Source organism: Coturnix japonica, chromosome 24 (assembly GCF_001577835.2).
Source record: "Coturnix japonica isolate 7356 chromosome 24, Coturnix japonica 2.1, whole genome shotgun sequence".
Taxonomy (NCBI): domain Eukaryota; kingdom Metazoa; phylum Chordata; class Aves; order Galliformes; family Phasianidae; genus Coturnix; species Coturnix japonica.
This window is the reverse complement of record NC_029539.1, coordinates 960787-983919: the sequence shown is the minus strand read 5'-3', so window position 1 is coordinate 983919 and position 23133 is coordinate 960787. Positions and strand designations below refer to the sequence as shown.

Genomic DNA, 23133 nt, shown 5'->3' with positions numbered 1-23133 from the left:
TGCTCTGTCGAATGCATTATGTTTGGCCTCGTCCAACCGAGCCAAGCCTGAAATGAACTGGTTTCTTTGTTTTGTTGCGCAGTGCCAAAGAAACGGGGCAAGCTCATCCCCTTCCTTCGTTCCCTGGTGAAGGCCCGCCCCAGGAGAGCGACGGAGCCGGAGCCAAAGAAGGAAGGGGTGTTTGGGTGTGACCTGGGGGAGCACCTTCTCCGCTCTGGCCGTGATGGTAAGGAACAGCCCATTCCTGAGATCTTCCTCCGTTGGGCATCTAAAGATGAAAGGGAGATCATACCTAACATGGGGCAGGTTGGTACCGGTGGAGAAATGTGCAATGATGGCTGAAAGATTAATTGGGGCTAATGCTCATTAGAGGTGAGTGTGATGGTTCAGCGTGGGAGAAATGAAGATGAGTTCTCCATCTCTTGAGGTCTTTGAATAAATAGTAAGTGGCTTTTTTGTGGCAGGGAAATAAACATTACTGTGTGTGTGAGAGGATTCATTGTTATGGAGAGGGAAGAGCAGATGGAGGGAGTAGAAGTGAGATGGAAGGACAACAGCTGAGAGGTCTGATGCGTTGTTAGATGAACGCTGAGGCAGTGGGCTCAGATGGTGTAGCTGGAAGTTGCAGTGCATTGCAGAAGGAGAATGCATTGACATGAGGTGTCCAGGAGGAAAATGATACAGCAGTGACATTGTTGGTGTAACAGGAGCCCAGGTGACAGCATCCCACAGAGCTCCGTAGGTTTGCTCTGCATTCAGCTCCCTGGTTGGCAAAGCTTTATCTTAGATCCCTTGAATTTTTGAGTTTGGTCTTCACTGAGGCAGAAAATGCATCTCAGGCTGACGTGACAGAACTTGTGTCTGCAGAACTGCAGGACATGATGCCTCTGCTTACCGGAGTTTCTCCCGAGGGGAGGGCGGCTGGGTGTGATATAGGATGCGTGGAGCAAGCACGCTGTTGTTGCTGTTGCCTTTTCATTTTTGATGAGGGTGCAATTTATCAACTCTTTAATTGTTGTGTAGGCACCTGAGAAGTAACCCTATGAGCAGGCATAGGGAGGGAGGTAAGGATGTTAGCAAATGTTTGCAAGAATGGCAGTAGGGATGAGTCGTGCGCCTTAAATTCTCCCTTTATGGCTGGTGACTCATGTTGGGGATTGCAGTGATTATGGGCTGGTAACTGTAACATCCTGCTTTTGGGGTTCAGTTCTATGAGTTTGTAGTTTGTTTACACTTTGGGCCATTTTGTGTTAGTAGTTCATGGGCACATTGTTTGCAGTGAAAGCAGCAGAGCCTGCCCTTCTTGTTCCATGTGTGAATGCTGACTGATGGGCTGATGCCTGTAGGTGTAAAACCAGTTTTGATAGGAGGGATTTTTGACTTCTTTGTTGGATTTAGATCTAGCCAAGGCCATGGTGGTGCATCCCTCAAGCATACTGGCTTATGCAATACACACCCAATGGCCATCACAGCCTGCCTTGGGAGCACCATCTCCATTTAATTTTAGTGCATTACTCATTTGTTGGCTCTTCTGGGCTTTGAGTGCTTCCCCTGCCACTGAGGCACCTTGAAAGCAGACCGTGCTCAGCAGGGAGCAGCTCATTCTGCATCATCCTGAGGGACATTCCCAGTGGCTTTTGTGCTTTGTTGTGCAGAGCTGCAAGGTGCAGCAAATCCAGCTCAGTCCCCAATGGATGAAGGCTCTGTGCCCCCTGTGGGTAGGCAGCCTTTTTTTTTTTCCCTTGATTTTTTTTTCTCTCAAAGGAAACCAAACAGAACTGAAATGTAGCCCGACCCCAATTAGACAGATCTGTGCTGGCGGAGGATGTGTTTGCTTAGCGTGGGAGCTGCTTAAATGCTGCATTGCAGCATCCATACCACGTCCTCAGTTGTGCCTCAGAACGTTGGGGAACGTTGCAGTCCCTTCTCTGCAGCTGCACACAGTGCTGTGGTTGGTGTGCACTGTGTGGGCTGCTGATGGCAGCTGGTTGGGCACTGCACTGAGATACAGAGAGCTCCAAGATCAAAGCTGAGGGATCCCTGTGCAGGGAGCTCAGTGTTCAGGTGTGTGTGGGATAACAGGCTGGAATCACTTGCACTACAGAGGTGTAAATCCTGGCTGTTCTTTGCCTACACTGAGAAGCTGCTGTTGCCCGACACTGCATGGAAATACCATTTTTCTCTGGGCAGTTGGAGTTGGGTGCAAGCTAACCCTGATTGAATGTATTACTGGGTGTGTGTTCTCTTTCTGTGGCTGTTATGCTCTTCAGATAAGCTTAACAGCACCTAACTGCATCCTAACTTCCCATTGGTGCCTCTGGGAAGATAATGCATGCTTGCTTCTTTGGTGAAATCCGTAATGCCCTCAGGTAGTTGTGGGAAGTAAAATAAAGCACTGGGTTAGGGCATGATTCCTCTTGAGGTTACAGCTCACAAACCAGTGTGTGCACCATGTGCTTCCCAACAAACCTGCCTTGTAATGCAGGTACTGATGAAACTCTTCTCCTCCTTTAATAGTACCTGTGTAGGATGGACCCCGCAGCAGCCACTGTCCCAGTGTGCACATGAGTAGAGAGTATTCCACTTTCTGCAGATGGATTCACAAACCCGTTGAGCACCAGTTGATACTTCTAAAGGCCAACAGTTCTGAGCTATTTGGGGCAGTTTTCCAACCATAACAGGCACTGTTATTGCTTCACCATCTGCCCTCTCAATTGCTGGAACTCGAGATTACTGGGTATGGGGTTAGCATTACAAAGAGATACGTGGGGTTCCCACAGAGAATTACTTGTTTGGGGGGAAGTTGTTGCAAAAAGGGCAAACTGGGAAGGCAATACAAGCTCTGGCAGTTAAGAAAAGAGCCAATTTCTCAGTCCCCTCCCCTTCCCCATGCCCGCAGCTGTGAGGAGAGACATTCTTTATGCCTGAGTGACCCAGGGGACAGCGGGGAGTTGAAAATTAATTTGCATTTTGAAATGCTGCAGCTGCAGGGAGAACAAACAGGAGAGAAAAAAAATGATTCCCTCCATGCAGGAATTGCTGGGCTCTTACCCCTCATTTTGCTCCTGCCGAGGTGGGTGCTTTGCCCCTCTTTATTTGATTGATCTAAATGGAAGGTGCTAGCACACAGCCTGTGTGGGAATATATCTGTAGTGTATTTGTTCCATTTAATGGATATTTAATGGATATGCACGCAAACAACTGCAGAGATTTAAGTGGATACCACTTGGGAGATGGATATACCATACAACAATGCTTATCTTGGATGTCAAAGCAATAGGAGTAAGCATGGCAGCTCAAAGCAGGAATTCCCTTGCACAGATAGACCTGTGATGCCGAGCATGTTGCTGATAACACAGTGCTCTGTAAACGTGGCTGCCTGCCTGCCCAGCTTGATGCAGCACGGTGCGGTTTATGTTTCTCATGTTTAGACTTTGCCCTTGTGCTTTTTTTACACAGTTCCAAGCTGCCATAACCAAGCATTGCCATCTTACACAGCAGAGAGCAGTGCCAGAGGCTGACTCTGCAATGGGCACTACGTGGTAACCAGTCTGTTTTATGGCCCCTCTTAATTATCACCAGGGATGCAGAACACGAGTCACACCTTCAAATAAAAGCGTTGCACGTTGCCAGGAAATAGTGCAGCTTGTGGTAGCTGCCTTGGACTTTACTCCTTACAGTGTCTGGAAAATCAGGAAGGGAGCATCTCTAAGTCACTGTTTGTTTGGTTTTGTTCTTCTCTCTTAATCCTGGTGATTTGAACTTAAGGACACAGATACAGAATGAGCCAAAGGTCCCAGGAAGAGAAGATTTCAAAGTTAGCTTTTCTGTGACCACGTGGGGCGTGTTGTTGTATGTGTGATTGTAAACGTGTGTGCCTTCAATGCCCTGGGTGGAAATACTTGGATATTTCATTGAAGAACTGAGCTGAAAATAGGAGAATGATTGGGGTAAGAGCAACACTATGTCTTGAATATATTCATTGGTATCTTCTTAAACAACCTTGTGTTTGTGCAGTAAGGGAGATGGACGTGTCTGGCTTTACCTTTGCCACTGTGGTTGGGTGGCACTCAGGGCTGTTCATTTGCTGTGCCTGGTGGTTGACAGGTTTTGCTTTCCACGTTGGTTTCTGTGTGTGGAATTCAGCTGCATTTCAACATGCTGTGGTCCATTAACCAGCCAAAGGCCTGGCTTATGTGGCAGCACACCTTATTGCTGTAATAGCATGGAAACAACTCTGTGAGAGGGGAGCTTGATGGGAGGCCTCATTCCTCAGGCTGAACAAATAGTTCTGATTCCAGTAATACACTGGAAAAATAAAGATATAAAAAAGCCTCCCAGAACCCAGGGAAGGAACACTACAAGTGATTAAAAAGGAAAAAAAAAAAACCCAGCAACAACAAGATGATAGGAGAGGAAATGTGTCTGATTTCAAGATGAATCTAATTGCTCTTCAGAATGAAAACCGTATAACTTCTGCCTCCTCTTAATGGGGAAGAATTAACCAGTTATGGTTACTACCATGTTAACCATATGGTTACCGTGGACTGCCAGCTTCTGCAGGAGGATACTGTGGGAGACAGTGTCAAAGGCTTTGCTGAAGTCTAGGAAGGCTACATCAATAGCCTTTCCCTCCTCCACCAGACAGAAGGAGATCAGGTTGGTAGATGAAGGGAAGCAGCTCGGCTGCTATAGTAGTGAGATGATTCCTTCCATCCACACACACATATATGTAAGTGTGGATCTAGCTAAGGGGCTTAGAATTCAAAGGGGAGAGGGTGATTAAACACACTTGTCAGGTGTCATCTTTGTTCAGAAATTAGAAGAATCGAATCACTGCTCCAGCAAAGGGCCTTCAATTGTAATTAAGGCCCTACTTATAATTCAGTCGCTTCTTCAACCATGCAAAATTCCCCCCAAAATATCTGTGGTGCTGGCATGATATATTTAGCTTAAAGAACAGATCGTCCTGGCAACCAGATTAGGAAATGCGTGGAACAAGCCTGCTGGATGTTTTCAGTGTGCATTAATTCTGGCTGTGCCCGGCCCTAACATGATGCTGCTGGATGCAGTGTGCTATTGCTCATGCAGCCCCCTCCTCCCCTCTGTGCTCCCCTGACCTGATTCATAGTATCACAATGGGTCGCTGCTCAGAGGAGCAGGGGTGTAAATACCACTCTCACCATACTGTGTGTTTACACAACTCGATCAAGCCCAAAAGGAGGGGCAGAGAAACAGGGGGTCCATATGGGCTGTCCCTGTGCTGTGTGGTGTCAGCTTCCCTGCTGGGACCTCAGGGCAAGGTGCTGTGCTCACCTCCCATCATTCCGCATCCATTTATACCTGGGTCACACTTGTCTAATGCTGCAGTGCAACGCGAAGCAGATTGTTGCCTTTTTTGGCAGTTGCTGGCTTGTGGTGCAACTCCTACCTGATCCGCTTTACGCATTAAAACTTCCTTCTTCAAGAGGTGTGGAATTTTATATGTATATATATATATATATTTTGCATAAGGATTAAATGTCCTCTAAAAACGTTGCTTGAAACTGTATTCCGGTGTAGGGCCATCTGTTCTGCCTGCCCTGCTCTCAAACTTTCAGCTGATGGCACTGTGGATCCATTCCAGAATGGGGAACACACACAAGTTCTGTCTGGCTGGGCCTGCATGGGTTTGTTCTATCGTGTGCTCGAGTGTGGAGCAGACATTCCCATAACCCAGGGTTCTTCTGCTGACCACCATGGAACCACTTACAACAACTCTTCCTTGCTGTGTGTTTGCTGTTTGCCACAAGCCCAGAGAGGAGCAGTGATGCACAGAGCATCCCTGTTCAGCAGCACTTAGAACTGAGTGGCAGATGGCATTTGCTGCTTGATAGAAGGGGATTTGCTACGTGACCTATTGAGGATCAGACTTAGCATCTAACGTAAGAATAAATCTTGATCTTCATAAGAGTTGTGACACGAAGGTGGTTTGTGCAGGAATCCACACGGAGGTGGGCTTTGCCCTGCAGGTTTGCTGGTGTTAACAGGAGCTCAGTTCTAATTTTCTCTGTGCTTAAGGAAGTTTTATCTCCCTATGATAGATAAAATGAGGTGCTCCTCTTCAAAGCTACATGGATGGACAGATAGCTCAGGCAGTGGCAGCTTTCTCCTCTAAGGAAGAACCAAGCAGTAACCCAGTGGATGGGATGTGAGAAGAGCACGGCCTGAACCAGGACTTGAGTAAGAAGCTCAGCTAACCGCTGGCTCTTGTTCTGTAGTCCCCCAGGTCCTCCAGAGCTGCTCTGAATTCATCGAGCAGCATGGCGTAGTGCAGGGGATATACCGCCTGTCCGGCGTGGCGTCCAAGATCCAGCGACTACGGTAAGAGTGACACAGCTGTCAGTGGGGTTGGGATGGGAAACGTGCCATGTTCTGAGTGTTCAGAGCTCTGTGCAGGCAGTGGGTGCTCAGCAGTGCTGTGCCAGGCTTGTTGCTGTCCTATGGGAACATGGGGTGTTCAGACTTGCTGTTCTCCTTCAGGACAGAGCGTTGGAAGGCTCCAGGTCTGCAGTGTCGCTGCTGTCAGATTTCATTCCTGTTTCCTCTTGTTCCCGGAGACCTTTTTGAGTAGCTGATGTTTCTCCTTGCTGCTTCGGGCTCCTGGCATATTAGCAATTAATTAGTGACAAGTGACGGAGCACTTGCATAATCCTTGGTGGGCGGCATTGCTGTGTGGGGGATGGCGAAGTGCACCTCATCCCCACCATATCATGTCCTTTATCCTTTTGTGAGGCTCTGGATTTTTCCTCCCTTTGCTTGCTGTGCTTTCTTCCATTGTGAAGGGACTTAGAGAACACTGTGTGATGTGACCAATTCCAGGCCCACAGCCCCACAGAGGCAGTAAAGGGGTATTTTTCTTATGGAGGATATCCTTTTTGTACCAGCTATTCCCATGTTAAATGGACAGGTTTGAGCCAGCACAGCTACTGTACAAACCCTTGTATGGATGGGTTTATTCTGGTTTCTGGTTCAGCTTAATCCTGTTTTTTCATCACAGCAAGTTCAATTTTAACAACCTGCTTGTGAGGCTTTGCTATGCAGGCTCCAAGGACCCTGCCTGTAGCTGTTGTGCACAGCAATCTGCTGAATAGAATGGTTGTCCTTGCCTCAGTTCCAACCCTTTAATTCCCCATTCCAACTTGAGCTGGTCCATCCTTCCTATTGCCATGTTTACCCTTTGTTAAGCCATGCTCATTTTCTATTTGGATGCACTCCAAAGGTGCTTTCAAAATGTTTTTTCCTGAAGCATTAATTGCATAATTCCCTGGTCTAGTAAAGAGAATGAGATGATAACTTCCTTCTCAGTTTTCTGAGACAAAAGCAGTGGAATACGTGGCATAACTTGTAGACACTGTCCCTGTTGTTCATCTATATCACTACTGCTTTCTGTAATCAAAATGTGCCTTGATGTGTCTGATAAGCACAGCAATGGCTTATGTTCAGCTGCCAGTGGCCGTGCTGCTCAATGCTGCTTTCTCATTTCAGTTTCCAGGCCTTTGAAATGCAAAGGCAAGCAGTTTTCATTCTGACCTACAGGGACTTCTCCTCCAGGCATCTCTGTGCTCTCAGAAAACATGCTCTGGGGGCTCTGCAAGTGGTTTTAGACCAAGCAGTCAGTTGTAAAGCTGAGAATGCTTTACCATAAAGAAAAGGTCTATTTTGGAAACAACCGGTCTGGCGTGGCTCATGTGGTGTTGGTGACTAAAGGAAGCTCTTGCTTTTCATTTGGCTGTAATTTATATTGGTTTTTATTTTTTTTTCCCCTCTTTTTCAAACCCCTCTGTCCGTTTTTGTGTCCTCCGCAGCCACGAGTTTGACTCCGAGCAGATTCCTGACCTAACCAAGGACAATTATATCCGTGACATTCACAGCGTGAGCTCCCTATGTAAGATGTACTTCAGGGAGCTCCCGAACCCTCTCCTGACCACCCAGCTGTATGACAAGTTCACGGTAAGCACAGGGCTGGTACATACACATGCATCTGCTCCCCCCCCCCCTTTTATTTTTCGGTCTTAATTCAGTTTAAGTTTGGGTTATTATAGAGATCCAGAGGGTGTATGTGTAAAACGAGCAGCTCGTGCTTCCCACACACCAGATGCCCACCTGCTGTTAGTATCCTTCCCACTTGAACAGTGGGAGATGGGCACAGTGGTGCCCCAGCTCTGAGGTCTTCTTTCTGTTAGCCCCATGAGGCATGTCTTTGCCACATCCTGCCTCTCACTGATGCCGCTTTGGAGAATTCCTGGTTTTTTTTCTTCCATGCTCCAACTATAGAACAGGAACGGTACTTGGAGACGAATGCCTGCTGCGAGGAGCTGCACTGCGCAATCAGGCAGTAAGCCAGCCCAGCACTTGGATTCCTCTGTCTTTATCACATCAGCTGCATACACCACTATGTTCCCCTGATGCCTCTTGGAAGGCAGAGAGGCTCAAAAAGTCTTCCTCAGTATTAACAAGCAATGCATTGTCCCCATAGTTCCAGATCCTGCAGCAGGTATTGGTGTCTGAATCCCTTCCTGCCTTTTTCCAGGACGCTGCCGGTGCTGCTACAGAGGAGGAGCGGATGGTGAGAATGAAGGACGCCATCCAGCAGCTGCCCGCTCCTCACTACAGGTCAGTGCTGTGCTCGGTCTGCTGAGCTCAGCCCTCCTGCCTTTCAGAGGGCGATGATGCTATCCAGGTGTTGCCTCATGTCATTATGCCTGTGTACATTAATGGGGATTATGGCAGCAGTTGATTTATAGTTTACTTAGATCTTACCCACCCACCATTAAATACTTTGCATAGTCTTATTTTATTTCCTCTAGAAGTCCATATAGGAGGTCCAGAAGTGGCTGATGCCATTGAGGAAGGCCCATGTCTGGGTTGGTCCCTTGGCATGGGGATGCAGCTGATGGCTGCGATGCTGCAGTGTGGTATTTAGTATCTGCTTAATATTTAATGCCAATAGCAATAATACTAATAAGCAAATGGTAAAACTGACTTAAATAACTGTGGATAGTGTTCATTATTTAAATGGCAACGAGCTCATTAGAATAGCGTGTAACAATTAGTATTCGTAATATCAATATATGCTAATTGATATTCATGACTATTTGTGGTGTATGATAATTTAGCACTTAACATTGCAGTGTATATTAGTAGGCAATTAGCCAGTATTAATAACCTCTGCACTGTACAGTTAATGTATGCTGATTGGTGTTAATAGTATTGCAGTTTGTCTTGACCAATTATAATGTATTGATTGGTATAAATAATATATGTTAATCTCCATGTTAATATTAATAAATATCCAGCTAAATATAATGAATAACTAACTAGTGATAATATTTAGTGTTAACTAAATATCATGTATGGTGATTGGTATTAATAATTAATTTATTGTAAGGCATATTAACCTATCATAATTAGCCTATCATAATGCATGGTTATCCATAGTGACCAGTTATTATGGGATGGGGCTGAGTGTACTGGAAGGGATGGAGTCCCTCTCCCTCTGCCCAGTTTTGCAGTAGCAATTGGGGATAATGTAAAAAGCAGCTTTATTTTCATAGGGACATCAGTCTGTGAAGCATATTCAGATACACTTTGCTGGTATCTGAGCTGTTAGATCCCCCTCCTTGTCTGCTGGATCCAGTCCTGTGGCAGAAAGCGGCTTTTTCCTTTCCCCTGGATGACTCACAAGAGACCCCTCCCCTCCACCCCTATGTAGCTGTTATGATAAGGATAACTTCACCATTCTTCTTCGGGTACACAGTTCAACTTTTGTTTTGATTGTTCACAGAAAAGAAAGCATGAAGTGAGGTTTGTTTTGTGCACTGCAGCACGGCTTGCTTTTTGGTGCTGAACATCTGCCCCTCTTGTTTTCCAGGACACTTGAGTACCTGATGAGGCATTTGGCGTCTCTTGCTGGGAACTCCTCAGTCACCAACATGGACGCTCATAATTTAGCAATAGTGTGGGCTCCAAACCTCTTAAGGTAAACTTCTTTTTCTGTTTAAGCCAACGCTTAGTTCTGTTCTCCAGAAAGAAAGCAATCTTCCCTTCTTCTTCATCTAATGTGCTCTTCTCCTATAAAAGCTGTCAGAAGTTTCTGGCAGCAGAGGAGGAGCCTGGACTGCTCTCCCCCAACCCCAGGGGCACAATTTCTAGATGACAGTTTCTACTCACTTGTTTAGCTGGGACTGCTGTGTCCCTGATCATCCAGGAGAATTTCGTCAGTGGCATTGCTGATTGCCCACTGCGGAAGTCTCCAGAGCCCAGTTTGACAGTTTTTGGCTACAGAAATTCAGACTTGGGGAAATGATCTTGGGGAAATGACTCCTATGGTTTGTTTTCAATGTGCCTTACAGGGTATCCTGAAATTAATGATGTAATTTGAAAATGTGTGCTTTAAAAGAAAGAAAGAAAATCACCCCTGGCCTCCATTACATTGATTTCTGCACTGCTTTGTTACCAGCCTGAGAAGTCTGAGTCATAGCTCCCCCTGTGAGCAGTTAATGAGGGAGAGCTATTTTCTCCTCTCTGGCAATTCACTCACAAGCACTCTTTTAAAAGATCTCATTTGAGTTTGCTGTTGTGAATACTGGGGTTCTTGCTGAGCAGGACCAGTTGGAGACATTCCCTGCAAGAGGAAAAGCTGTGGAAAAGCCCATGCTGGGCTTTGTGCAATGCCACTGCATTAAACTGCTGCCACTCATTGTTTCTGAAAGGAAGTTAAGGGTGAGCTCCTGCTCTGTGTATATGATACATTTACCTCCATCTGGACCTGCCAGACTCATCTTTTCCTTTTTTGACCAAGTGTTTCTCTTGCCTCTTTTAGCCTAAAACCAAAACCTTGCAACCACTTCTGGCTGGTTGCAGTGGTGCTTAATCTGCCTTTTCTTCAGATCCCAGCAGAGCCAGTCTGCCTGCGCCAGTGGAGAAGCTGCCTGCATGGAGCTGCAGACACAGACAGCTGTAGTGGAATTCCTCATTAGCCACACAGACGGCCTCTTCGGCTCCAAATCCACGTCAGCCATGGGAGAGGGAGCAGGTGAGTGTCTTCCTTCATTAGATTGATCTTGATCAAAAACAGTAGCAGACACTTAATGGAAGTCCTCCACAATACTTGAAATATGCTTTTATTATCAAGGAGACAACATATTTCCAAGGTTGTATAAGAATATGGCAAACATGGCTACCATCACCTGGTAGAACCTGAGCCAAATGATTGTCACAGCTTTAGAGTGGAGTGTATAAATTTGCCTAATTGTTTAATGACTCAGGCATTCACATTGTCTGCTTTGACACAAAACTGGGGGGCAGGAGGGTCAGGGTATGTCACAGTGTATCAGCTAAGCTCAGGAATACTGTGCTCTAGCAAGGCACTCTGAGCACAGCATCTCAACCTGTACCAGCCTGATAGAAGCAAAAGCCTTCCCCAGCCTGCTTTATGCCATCCCAAGTTAGTCTAGTTGGAAGACAGCTGGATGTCTGAAATTTCACCCCTGGTACTCAGGTACAGCTTACAAACACCCGAGGCTGTGCATACGTTACCCGGAAGCTGTGATGTTAAGGGAATAAATAGTAGGAATGGGTCCAACCAGGATGTTGATAGGAGGGGATGATAGACTTCCTTCCTACACCTCTTATCACATGAGAATAACCATGTAAATACTTGCTGTGTAAGCAGTGGCAAACAAGGACAGCTCTTAGAGCAGGCTGCTCGTGCTCCCCTGCAGCACTGCTCTGCTTAGAAGAATAAATCACCTCCCCCAGAACTGTGATGGCTGTACTGCTGCTTTCTGATCCTCCGTCTTACCTGTGGTTTTCCCTTGTAGGGCACAGTTCTCTATCCAGGCCCAAGTCTGTGTGGGTGTCTCCTCTATCCACAAAGCTGCTCACACTGCAGGAGGCACAGGCTGAGAGGAGAGGCCAGAGCAGCTCTCCCACTGTGACACGGAGCAGCAGGATACAAGTAAAGGAAGGCCCCGCAGCTGTACTGGGAAGATTCCACACAGTCATCAATTTTTCATCTGAAAGGTAGAGTAGATAAGTGCTTTCCCAGCACATATCATAATTGTGCAAACACTTACTGAAACTAACTTACATTAATCATGCATAAAGCACTATAGACAATTTCTACCCACTTTGGACCTTGAGGATTTAACTAACAAGCACATAGTTGCCCAGTAGGTTTAGTTTAGCCACACAATGGTGCCATTCCTTCCCTTTTGAGCATGAGATACAGGAAGCCACGATGACGTGTATCCTGGTCTGTGCTGGCTGTACCTGGAAACATTGGGGTTTCCAGATTTCAGGGCCACATGCCTGAAACCAGTTCCAGTTCTCCTCTAAGCAAAGCTGTTGGTCAGACTTGCTGGCACTAGAAATTAAAGATGGCAGTGGGAGGAGGCTGGTGATTTGTTAACACAGCAGAAGAGATGCTTCTGCATGCCTTGTGTGGCTGCATGGTTCCTTAGAAAGCAGTTAGACTGCCACTGAATTAAAGCCATCCATTAGATGCTGTCCTGTCCAGCTGTGGAGCCTTTGCTCACATGCTCTGCATCTTGCTTGACATGGTTGAGAGGAATGTAGCCAGCAGGACTTGAGGGCTGAGCTGTAGGAATGGAAGCATCCTCTGCTGTTTGAAACAGAGCGCGTTTCTAAGCTGTGTTTCAGCAGAAAGCAGGCAGTGCCAGGAACTATTGGCAAGGGCTCGGTGCAGCTCTTCCCTCACCCTGCACCACGACTGACAGCATGCTCTGTTTTCTCTCTCCAGACCAAGTTCTCCCAGTAAGAGGGCAGAGTCACCAGCTGGCAGTTGGTGTTCCTGCTTCTGCCTGCGCAGACCATCCCCTGTGGCCGAACACCAACTGCAGAGCAGTGCCAGGGAGCCCTCTGAAGCAGAAGTCGTGGTCCTGGCAGGTAAGGGTGCAAATCCAGCTTTCAGAAGACAGCAGCGTAGAATTCATGCTTTCAGTGGGCTTGTACCTCCTTCTGGCATTCAAGCCCGTGCCTGACATCTTCAGTTGACCCCTGTCTTTCCCAAATGAGTCTTGTGTTAATGCAGAATCCAGACCTGTTACAGCACACAGTCTCGTGCCTTCCCTCCAAGTAGCTTTCAAAGGACAGTAAATGAGCACCTTTACAAAACTCTCAGCAGGGAGTTTAGTCCCATCTTCACCCTGATGCCCTAATTTCAGTGTAACAAACACATTCTGTGACTGCACATTGAGACAGTCTCCCTTAAACATTTATTTGTGCTTGTTCAGTGCTCATAAAACCAGCTGTTCAAATGTTGCTTTCTTCCCCATTGTGTTGCTGTCAGGAGTTAACCTGATTCCATGGGCACATGCAGAAGGACCTGCCTGGCACACTGGGCATGTGGAGCAGCTGACAATAGAAGTGCAACTATCACTTTCAAGACAGTGACACTGTTGCTAGAAGCCTATTTGCTTCTGCCCACCACCACTACATAGCCAAATGTCAAGAACCTCTTTCATGATTCATCTTGTCACTGTCTGGTTTTATTTCCCCAGGGGGACGTGGAGACAGCGGGACTCTTCGCTCAGCTAAAAGTGAAGAATCACTTACCTCTCTGCATGCTGTTGATGGTAAGGCAAAACGTGGGTTTAAAAAAAGGTAACATCACTGAGACTGCAGATAAGCAGCAGGGCAGATGCCTGCCACCCCCCAGTGAAAGCTGGACTTGTTAATGAAGCAGCTTATCTATCCCTGTTGAATCGGACCTGAAAACTGCTTTAAAAAGAGTTTGAACAATCTTAATTAACAACAGCTATTGCTAACAACATTGTTTTTCTGTTTAGGGCTCGCCAGGTGAGCAACTTGCATGCTAATTGAAAACCACCAAGCATTGCCTCCTCAGACAGTAAAGTTTTGACACTAACCCCTGTGTATCCCCTCCTTCCTAGGTGAATCCAGCCCTTGTGAACCCACAAGAGCCAGGCCAAGTGGTGATGTGCAGTGTGTTTCCATCAATGGAGAGCTCATGGGAAGCACAAATCGCTGCAATTCAAATGACAGCCTTCCATATGACATCAGCGATGGAGAGAAGGAGGTCATCATTGTTCAGGCAATCATTTCTCCCAGCTCTGCTGAAGCTGCTGACCTGAGCCTGCCAGAAACCACAGACACCAGCCTGGACTGTGACCCGATGCCTTCGCAGTGCAGCCCAGCCCAAGCACAGCCCGAGTGCCCCGACAGCAGCACCACCATGCAGGCTCAGGTCAGCGTCACTGAGGAGAAGCCAAGCCTCTTGGAGGGGGACTTGGAGTCAGGCCTCCAGTCCCAGGCTCCAGGCAACAGCACGAGCTCTGAGCCACTCTCTCCTTAACAACAGAGGATGAGTCCCATCTTTCCTCCAGACCTGAGCCCAACTGAAGAGAAGACCTTCAAACCCAGTGACACCTCGCCCCAGATGGGGAAAAAGCCCATCAAATCTCCCCCGCTGACCACATCAGAACCAGTCTCCTTTGCACTGCCCAGCTGCACATCGGAATCAATTGGAGGAATGCTCATCACAACCAGAAACTCCTCCACTTCCAACTGGAGCGAAGAGATTGGGATCACTGAAATCACAAACAGGTTCCCAACCCAGATGTCCTTGCCTCTGAAAGAAATTGAAAGAGCAGCAGAGGAGGAAGCCCATCAAGAGCTAAAGCATGCCCAGATAGTGGCTGCTGGCAAACCAGAGTTGCCAGAAGAAGGGGAGAGACCAATGTCAAGCAGTCAGAATAAGACTGTCCCCAGTGGACACGCACAGCCAGGTACAGTGCATTTTCCTCCATTCTTTCTTTAAGTTCCAAAGGGGACCTGCTCTCAAAAAAGTCCGTCTCTGCGTGCCTTTTAGGAGAGGGGAATGCCCGTCAGTTCTGATCACAAGTGTTCTTGCAGGGCTGTGCAAATCGGTACGGTCTTAACCTCTGTCTTCTTCCTACATCACACAGATCTCGGATATTTTTCCATAATACTTTCTATACCGCTTTCTTTCCCCCATCATGTTGTACACGAAAATCTATAGCATGTACTTCTAAAACATTTCGGCTGATAAATCATCTAAGACTTTTCTTTTCTTAAGTTAAAGATCTGCCAACACTCGAAGAAGGGATCCTTTTTGCCCAGAAACTTATGATCAAAATTGTGTAAGGGTATCTCCTTCTCTGCTACCTTCTTCCTACCTCTCTAGAAATGCAAGAGGAGCCTTTAGACAATCTCTTGTGTTTTTCCCTGTTTGTGATGAACTACTATGCTATTGAGCAGCATTTATATGTAAGACAGAAGATACAGTATTTCGCATCAGAAGGAATTACTGCTGTGAAAATGTGGAGAGCACCTATTTTTTCTTAGGGTAGTCATTAAGGTTAGGTCACTCTCCTTATTGGGTAACATAAAATCACTCTCTCTTTCGATTTTCCCCCTATTAGGAGCAGTTGCCCTCGACTCCCCCCAGGATCCTGTTCCTGTCAGTTCTGTGTCTCTTATCCCTCCTCCTCCTCCGAAAAACGCAGCGCGCATGCTAGCCCTAGCGTTAGCTGAGTCTGCACAGCAAGCATCTGCTCAGTCTCAGAAAAAGCCAGGAGATGCCCATTCTGAAAGCAACAGTTATGGAGAAACTGAAGCTGCTACAGCTCTGGAAAAGCTCCATCTCTCTGCTGGAGCTCCAGACAAGCTTCACCTGTATACTGATCTGCCTGAGAGCCAGCTTCACTTCCAGACTAGTGCACCAGTTGAGCAGGATTTTCAAGCTAGCAGCACAGCTCGGGAGCAGAACCATCCTCCAGGTGCACCTGGAAGTCAGGACCCCCAGCCTCTTCACACCAGCGTGCCTGGGGATATGCCTGCTAGAAGAGATGCAGAGCAAGAGCAGCCCAGCTACCTTGCTGGTCAAATGGAGAACAAAGAACAGCTCCCAGCCCATGCTGAGGACTGGGAGCAGACACGGCAGCATGCTCCAGGGGCACTGCCCGACTGGGAGCCACCTGCACCTGACTTGCCTATGGATAAGCCCCATGTTCGTGCATGCACATCTGGGGACAAGCAGCTCACTTCGACCTGTGCATCTGATGATAAACTTGAGACTCCTGTAACTGCTGGGGAGAAAAGCACCCCAGTCCCAGTGCCGTACCTGACAACCATCCAGACAGCAGCAGCAGCTGAGCCTAACCGTGCACCGACATGTCAGCATGCAGCTGGTCCTGCCATAATTCAGGCAGATGTGACTGGCACCGCTGCTCAGCGCACACCCACAAGCAGCCAGCCCACCCCACCGCAGAGGCAGGATCACCAGTCTGCAGTGGGACAAGTGCCAGCGGCCTCTGCAAAAGCATCCAGCAATTCCAGTCAGGTACGTGGATGTGCCCCTTGCTCAGCCTTGCACATGTTGGTGAGTGCAACATCTGTGCACAGCTCCAATATAATTATAGGGGACTGAGGTCGGGGAGAGTTGCTCCCAGTCAGTCTTGCTTCTGGAAGAAGCAGGAGGCTCCTTGCAGGGAACTGTGAGTGTATGGCAGAGGCCTAATATGAATGCAGCACAGAATTTGCTAGGTGAACACAAGGGAACACCCCAAATATAGTTGCTCTCATAAGTTTTACAGAGGAAAGAAGTATTTGCTGGGGTTACTGATACAGTGAGTGGCATTTCTGAAGTGCTCAGAAGGAAGTAACTGACAGTATCCTCTTCCAACAGCCTTTAGCGTAAAGCAGCTCAGATTCCCAGTGGGGGAACTGCCTCTAACTTCTGGTCTCTTCCCAACAGGCTTGGGGTGCAGCTGCACCTGAAAAACCACCCGAGCCTGCTCCTGGTTTTGCCACAGAAAGCACATCCAGCACCCACCGCTCCTCCTCTGTGCCCAGCAGCCACCAGAGCCGCTTGGAAAAGCCACGGGAGAGCACGAGGGCTCCCCTACTGCACCTGCGCTCCGAGTCAGTCCCTGCTCACTCCTCCTATGGCTTCACTCCACCTGTCCCACCCGTGAGAACACTGGAGAGCAAAATAGCTGCCGCCATGCACTCCAACAACACTGACGCGATCAACAACTCCAACTACCACGCCTTCCTGGCTTCCTCCATGCTGGCCTCCTCCGTAGAGGAAGTCCTGCTGCCTCCACCAGCCCCTCCACCACCACCACTGCCACCACCACCCCTTGCTCCACCACCACCACCACCACCACCCCCCAAGCACGCCTCCCTGCAGTCCGTCTATGTGCCGCACCCCAAACCCGAGAGCATCCTGGAGCCCTCCGGGCCAGATGTCTACCTGCACCACAAACCAACCTCCATCCACCAGTTCCGACCTGAAAGCGTTCCTCCTCACATGACCTACCACAACAAACCAGACCAGCACCCAGCCTACCCTCCTCGATCTGAGACACCTACTTCTGCGGGCACTCGCTACAACACCTACGCAAACCAAGGGAGGAGCGCCTCTGCTGTCTACTCCAAACCTCGCAGCCGGATGGAGTTTGTGTCCTCTGTGAGTCCCACAGGCCTGCGGAATGCCACCTATGCTGAGGATCCTCCACCCTACCCCACCATCCGAAGGGTTCAGTCGCTGCACGTTCCCACTCCGGCCGCCTCTGCCATCCGCTCCGTCCCCATTTCACGCACCGAGGTGCCTCCAGATGATGAACCACTCTTCTGCCCGCGGCCCCTCTACCAGTTCAAGCCATATCAGCCTCACTCCGACTACCACGTCACTCAGCTGCAGCCTTACTTTGAGAATGGGAGGGTGCATTACCGCTACAGTCCTTACTCCAGCTCCTCTGGATCCTCTTATTACACCTCTGCTGATGGGAACTTCTATGACCTGGACCCCTACAGCACCATGCGGGTCAGGCCTTTTCACCCGCTGCACAGCCGTGACTTCACATCCTATGAGGCACGGCTTCATAGCAAGGGGCTGTACCGCCACCCCAGCCTGTCTGCCTACCCACGGGGTGGCCTCATCGGCCACCTGGCAGGTAAGGAGCACAGCTTCATCAGCAGGGACGTGCCTCCTGCCCCAGACATCAAGCACATGTATATGTCGTGGGACCTGGAGGACATGGAGAAGTACCGCATGCAGTCTATTCGCAGAGAGAGCCGTACGCGGCAGAAAATGAAAGGACCACTGATGTCCCAGTATGACAATGTGACCCCACTGCTGCCAGAGGACCCGGGAGGGCCCGATATCATTCACTTGCGCAGCAAGTCAGACCCTGGGAAGAGCGGGCTGCTCACTGTGGCAGAAGGGAAGGAGGGCAAGTACCCGGCCAAAGCAGCTACACCCGATGGGGATGAACGTTACTACATGCAGCACCCTGAGCCAGACCTGGACAGAGCCCACTACCACGGCGCCTATGGGAATGGGCAGCCGGAGAAGCCGTCCCTCCCCCAGAAGCAGAGCAGCATCCGCAGCAGGAAGGTGCACGAGCCAACCTGCAGTGCCAGCGACCACCGGCCACACCTGCAGCAGGAACCGAGCCACAGGCAGCCTTCCGAACCCAAAAACGGACCCCCTTATCCTGACTACAGGCCCAAAGGCCCCGAGCCCGCCGAGCCCATGGGTTACCAGCACTTGGGAAGGAAGTACTTCCTGGCGAACCAGGATACCCTGAGACTAAACCATAAGGAAGTGAGGCTGGCAGATGACAGGCCAGATTTGGAAAGGTCCCGAGCCAGGCCCAGCACGTCCATTGAGAAGCACTCCAGAGATGGCTACAAGGAAGAGGAGCACACCGCCTCACCCATGGCACCACCGCCTTCACCTGAACGGAGTCACAGTCTCAGGGTGCAGCACCGCGAGTCCGTGGAGAAGGACCCTGCCCTCTTCTACCCATTCCAAACCCTTGGGAAACGCCAAAGCACTATGACTGTGATGTCCCAGTATGATAACGTGGAAGATTACCATACCATGCCTCAGCACCAAAGAGGGGGCTATGCTGGAGAAGGGGGGTGTGTGCCCCCCGCTTTTACCCATGTGCACAGTAGAATTTACGCCACAGCCCTTGGCCAGGGGGCCTTCCTCCCAACAGAGCTATGTTTGCAAAGGCCTGAGACAGAGGTCCATGTTGAGTGAGCACACAGAGGTAAAAGAAATAATGGAAATAATTGAAATAATAGAGTTTTAAACAGCCTCTGCTGGACAGTGGACTGTTTTATTTTTTCAACGACGGAAAAATAAAAAGTAAAAATTCCTGCCCCAATGAGCAAAGCAAACCCACCTTCAGCCCCACCCTTCCCAGCCCACCACTCACTGTTTTTATGTAGTAGAGATGGAGCTTTTTCCATATCATTCGAGACAACTGGAACAACAGGGCAGGCTGTTGGTGCACAGATATTGCCAGAAAGGACAGGCAGAGCTGAAAGAGATGCTGCTGGGGTAGAGGAAAGGAAGTTTTTCCTTCCCTGGGTTTAACACTGGCAGTTACCAGCACTTCCTCACCATGTCTCCATGGTCCCGTGCATGACAGACTGTGCATGCTGCTGTTTTTGTGAGCCCCGCGTGTTGCCTTTCCCACTGTTAGCTCCCAAGAAAGGGTCTCTGTGACGTGCGGGAGTTGCTTCTACCTTCTCTGAGGTTATGCTGGAAGAGCAGGTGGGAAGCTGCAGGAGCAGGGGGAGACCTACTGAGCACTTTCTTCTTGATCAATGCCAAGGTCAAGCCTCTCCTTTAAAGATTATTGCTTAGGCATAGCAGGTTCGCTTCTACTGCTTTGAAGTGGGTGTGAGCCTGTTTTGACTTCAGCCTGTGGAATGGGAATTGAAGCAAATCCAGAACACATCACACTTCTGAAATTGCTTAACAAGTTGCTTCCGACTACATGAAATCAGATTAAAGCTTCTCTAGCCTAAGCAGAGACCAGCTGTAGAAGCCAAGTAGATCACAGGTCTACATTTCTTGTACCAAAAGCCAACACCAAAAAAAAACAACACAGACACACTTGGGAGCAGCACCCCCATTTCATGCCAACCCCTCTTTATGCTGCTGGGCTAGCTACAGTGCAGGTGATGTAATCCCACACTGTGGCTAGCCAGTATCCTCTCTCTACAGAAATAATAAGATTTCTATAGCATTATGCCCAGCTTGTAAATGGGAGCACAGTTACTAGCTGGCAATGAGTGTGCAAGTGCTGAGTTACCTGCACAGCCAGGTATTTGGCCCAGGCCACATCCTGCAGCTCTCAGATCAGGGAGTGCTCCCATTGACCTTAAGCTAAAGGCCGCAGGACGCTGCTTGCTGTAACCTTTCAGTTCTGTGTTGGCAAAGGGATCCCTGTGAAGTCGTGGCACATGCAGAGTAGTTATGTGCTGTCTGTGCGCTGTGAAATAATATTCCCTCCTGTATACAAGTGTAGATGATACCAGTATTCAGTTATAAGTAGGGACAGAAGGCCAGTGCACTCTGTAATACACTAATACCATTGTCCTAGGTATTTACAAGCTTTCTGTACTGTAAGAGAAGCCAGGCACCCACCCTACGCAGCCTCTCAGACTTCCCCGGACTAACTACAACCCCACCTTACAAAGCACATCCATTTCATTAGACAGGGCTTGCAAGCAATACTTGAGACTTAGGATTTTTAAACGCTCACTGGTAAATACCAATTCCTGTTCTGTGTGGCTGAAGAACTTCTGTACCCATTTCAAATCTCTGATGTTTTATTAAAAAGCTGCAGGTCCTGCACTTGGGACACAGCTGTGAAAGTTAAAGGGAGCTTACATCAGTTGTGCTGGATATATATATATATATTTTTTAAGCAGAAGTTTTGTGGCTATTTTGAATCATAAAGAAGAGCTGCTTCTGGTAGCTGATCTGTCTTCAGCTGTTTAGTTCTTTTGGTCTTGTAGCCTTGTCTGGGGCTGTTTCACTAACAGTACCTTATTGTGCAAAGCTGTTGTTTTAAGCGTTCTGTCTGGAAGAGATGTTTTGTGTTCCAGAAATGAATCTGGAAGTCAGAAAAAGACTGAGAGCCAGATTAGCAGTAATGACCGGGCAGAAGGGTTCATTTCCTCATGGGGGGGAATGCTATTTGTAATATTTGCTTTTAAGGAGTTAAAAAAAAAAGAAGATGCACAGAAAGGAGGTGTTAATGAGCCACACTGTGGGTCATTTCCATCCCTCAGTGCAAGAGCTGGGGAATCCAGGTCGAGCACCCCTGGGTTCTGTTAGGATGAGAGGCAGTCCTGCAGTGCTGAGCACAGACTCCCATGACTGCCAATGTCTCCATCTGAACAAGGGACAATGCTTTGGTTTGGGCTATTTGGGATTCAGGTAATGAGAGCTGGAGGTTAAACCTCTCTCTCTGTGAAAGCCTTAACTCCCCTCCTGCCCCCAGCACCTAACTTCCATTTTGGCCTTATCTAATCAGGACTATCCTTCTGCTACGAGGGGGCTGAAGTCAGTTCCCACCAATTCTAAATGCCTCTGGATTTTCCTGTGCAAAGCCACTGTCTCCCTGTAGATACCAAGTGCCATCCCTGGACAACTGTTCCCCACATTGTTCCTACCCCCAAGCCTGCCATCTCCAGCTCCCTGCACTGTACCAGGTGCTAAACAACACAAGTTTAAGTCCCAGCATCTCCCAGACAAAAATATAGATGAGCAATTCTCTTTTGGTTTGGGTAAGCATTCAGCAGTCATCCCCACACCCACCCCATGCAAAGCCATATAGCCAACTATGCAGTTCTGCTCTTGCACTGTGCTGATGGTCCTAAGAAAGTTTTTGCGTGCCCATTAATTGATTTGCAGTAAGGCAGTCAAGATATCTTTCCAAAATCATAGCTGATAAGAAAAACAGGGCATTGTGCACCACAGCAAGGAGGTTATACCAGGTATCCCAGGAAGGTAAGTTGGCAGCGCAGTTCTCAGCATCCTAGCAGAGAATAGGGAGAGAGAGCAAGGGGATGGCAAGGCAAACAAAGAACAATTCATTGCAAAGCCAGTTGTGCTCAGATTAAGTAATTTACTGCCTAACCTCATCTCCAGACAAGATGACAAGCAGCTGTGATGTCAAATAATTCCCCTATACTTGCCACAAGCTATCTGCATCTTAAATCACCACTTCCTAAGTTCTCAGCTGAGTTCTCCCTCATGCAATGCAAGAGTCAGGGCCCAACAGCACACTCCAGCTCTGGATTTCCACCTCCACATTGGAGCAGTGAGTGACCCACAGGAGACCTGTGAGCAATGAGGACCCATCCCCTAGAAAGTCATTTCTGATTTTCAGAAGAGGTTTATCAGGTGAAATCCATATGCAGAAGTGACAGAACGCCCACAACTTTGTGCCTGTGTCTTTCCAGAGATCCTCATTTTGCACTCATCATTTCAAAGGGGTTGGTAAGGATTGTTTGAATGGCTACACAAAACCAACCCGAAAACACACATGGTTCCACTTTAACCCCAGAAGGGACAGAACCGCTGGCCGGGGCATTGACTGAAGCGATGTGTAATGTGTTAGGAAATCCAGATGAGATACTGTTTCAGTTTCTTTTGTTACAGGGGCTTAGGCATGCGACTCTTCCCAAAACCTCGTGCTACATAAACCCAGTATTGAAGGCATGGTCTGGTGTAAGCAGCCATCCAGCAGAATACCTTTGTGTGCAGTCTTGCCTCGTCCAGTCTGTGGGGGGTGGTGGGAGGGGGGATGGGGGGAGGACAGGGTTGTTTTGCTGTTCATTTTCCTGCTGTAGAAGACTTGGTTTTTCTTTCCCTGAGCCGCATGAGAGAAACGTCCCAGAAAGTCTTGGGTTACCTTTGGAGTTCCCTTCACTCTAATTTATATAGTGTCTTTTTTTTTTTTTTTTTTTTTTTTTTTTTTTTTTTTTTGTGAACTGGTGTAAAATGTATATGCTGACAAGCTCATGTATTTTTATGTAAATATTTTTTGTGGTTTCCCCACTGCCCTCCTCTGTAAATATTTAGAATTCTCATATTCTTCTCACCTTGTATGATGCAGATGTGGTTTTGTTTCTGTTTTTTATTTGTACTGTAATGCAACAATCCAGACTGAGGTGTCTTGTGGTATTAAGCAAAAGCAACAGTCCCACTGAGCTCACACTCAGATGTACAACTTGACAGCATTAATCAAGCCAGGTTAAAAACTA

General features: G+C 48.2%; 1 protein-coding gene across 1 annotated transcript; it reads left to right on the top strand.

Annotated features, from left to right (window-relative positions):
- Nucleotides 1–51: 51 nt before the first annotated feature.
- ARHGAP32 (Rho GTPase activating protein 32) lies at nt 52–23133 on the top strand (the record flags this gene model as incomplete). Its single annotated transcript, XM_032449052.1, is given in 12 exon segments — nt 52–226; nt 6261–6363; nt 7848–7992; nt 8573–8655; nt 9914–10021; nt 10932–11077; nt 11865–12066; nt 12806–12951; nt 13566–13640; nt 13959–14813; nt 15471–16390; nt 16805–23133. Coding segments are annotated over 12 exon segments (5259 nt in total), but the record flags the coding sequence as incomplete, so codon positions are not given.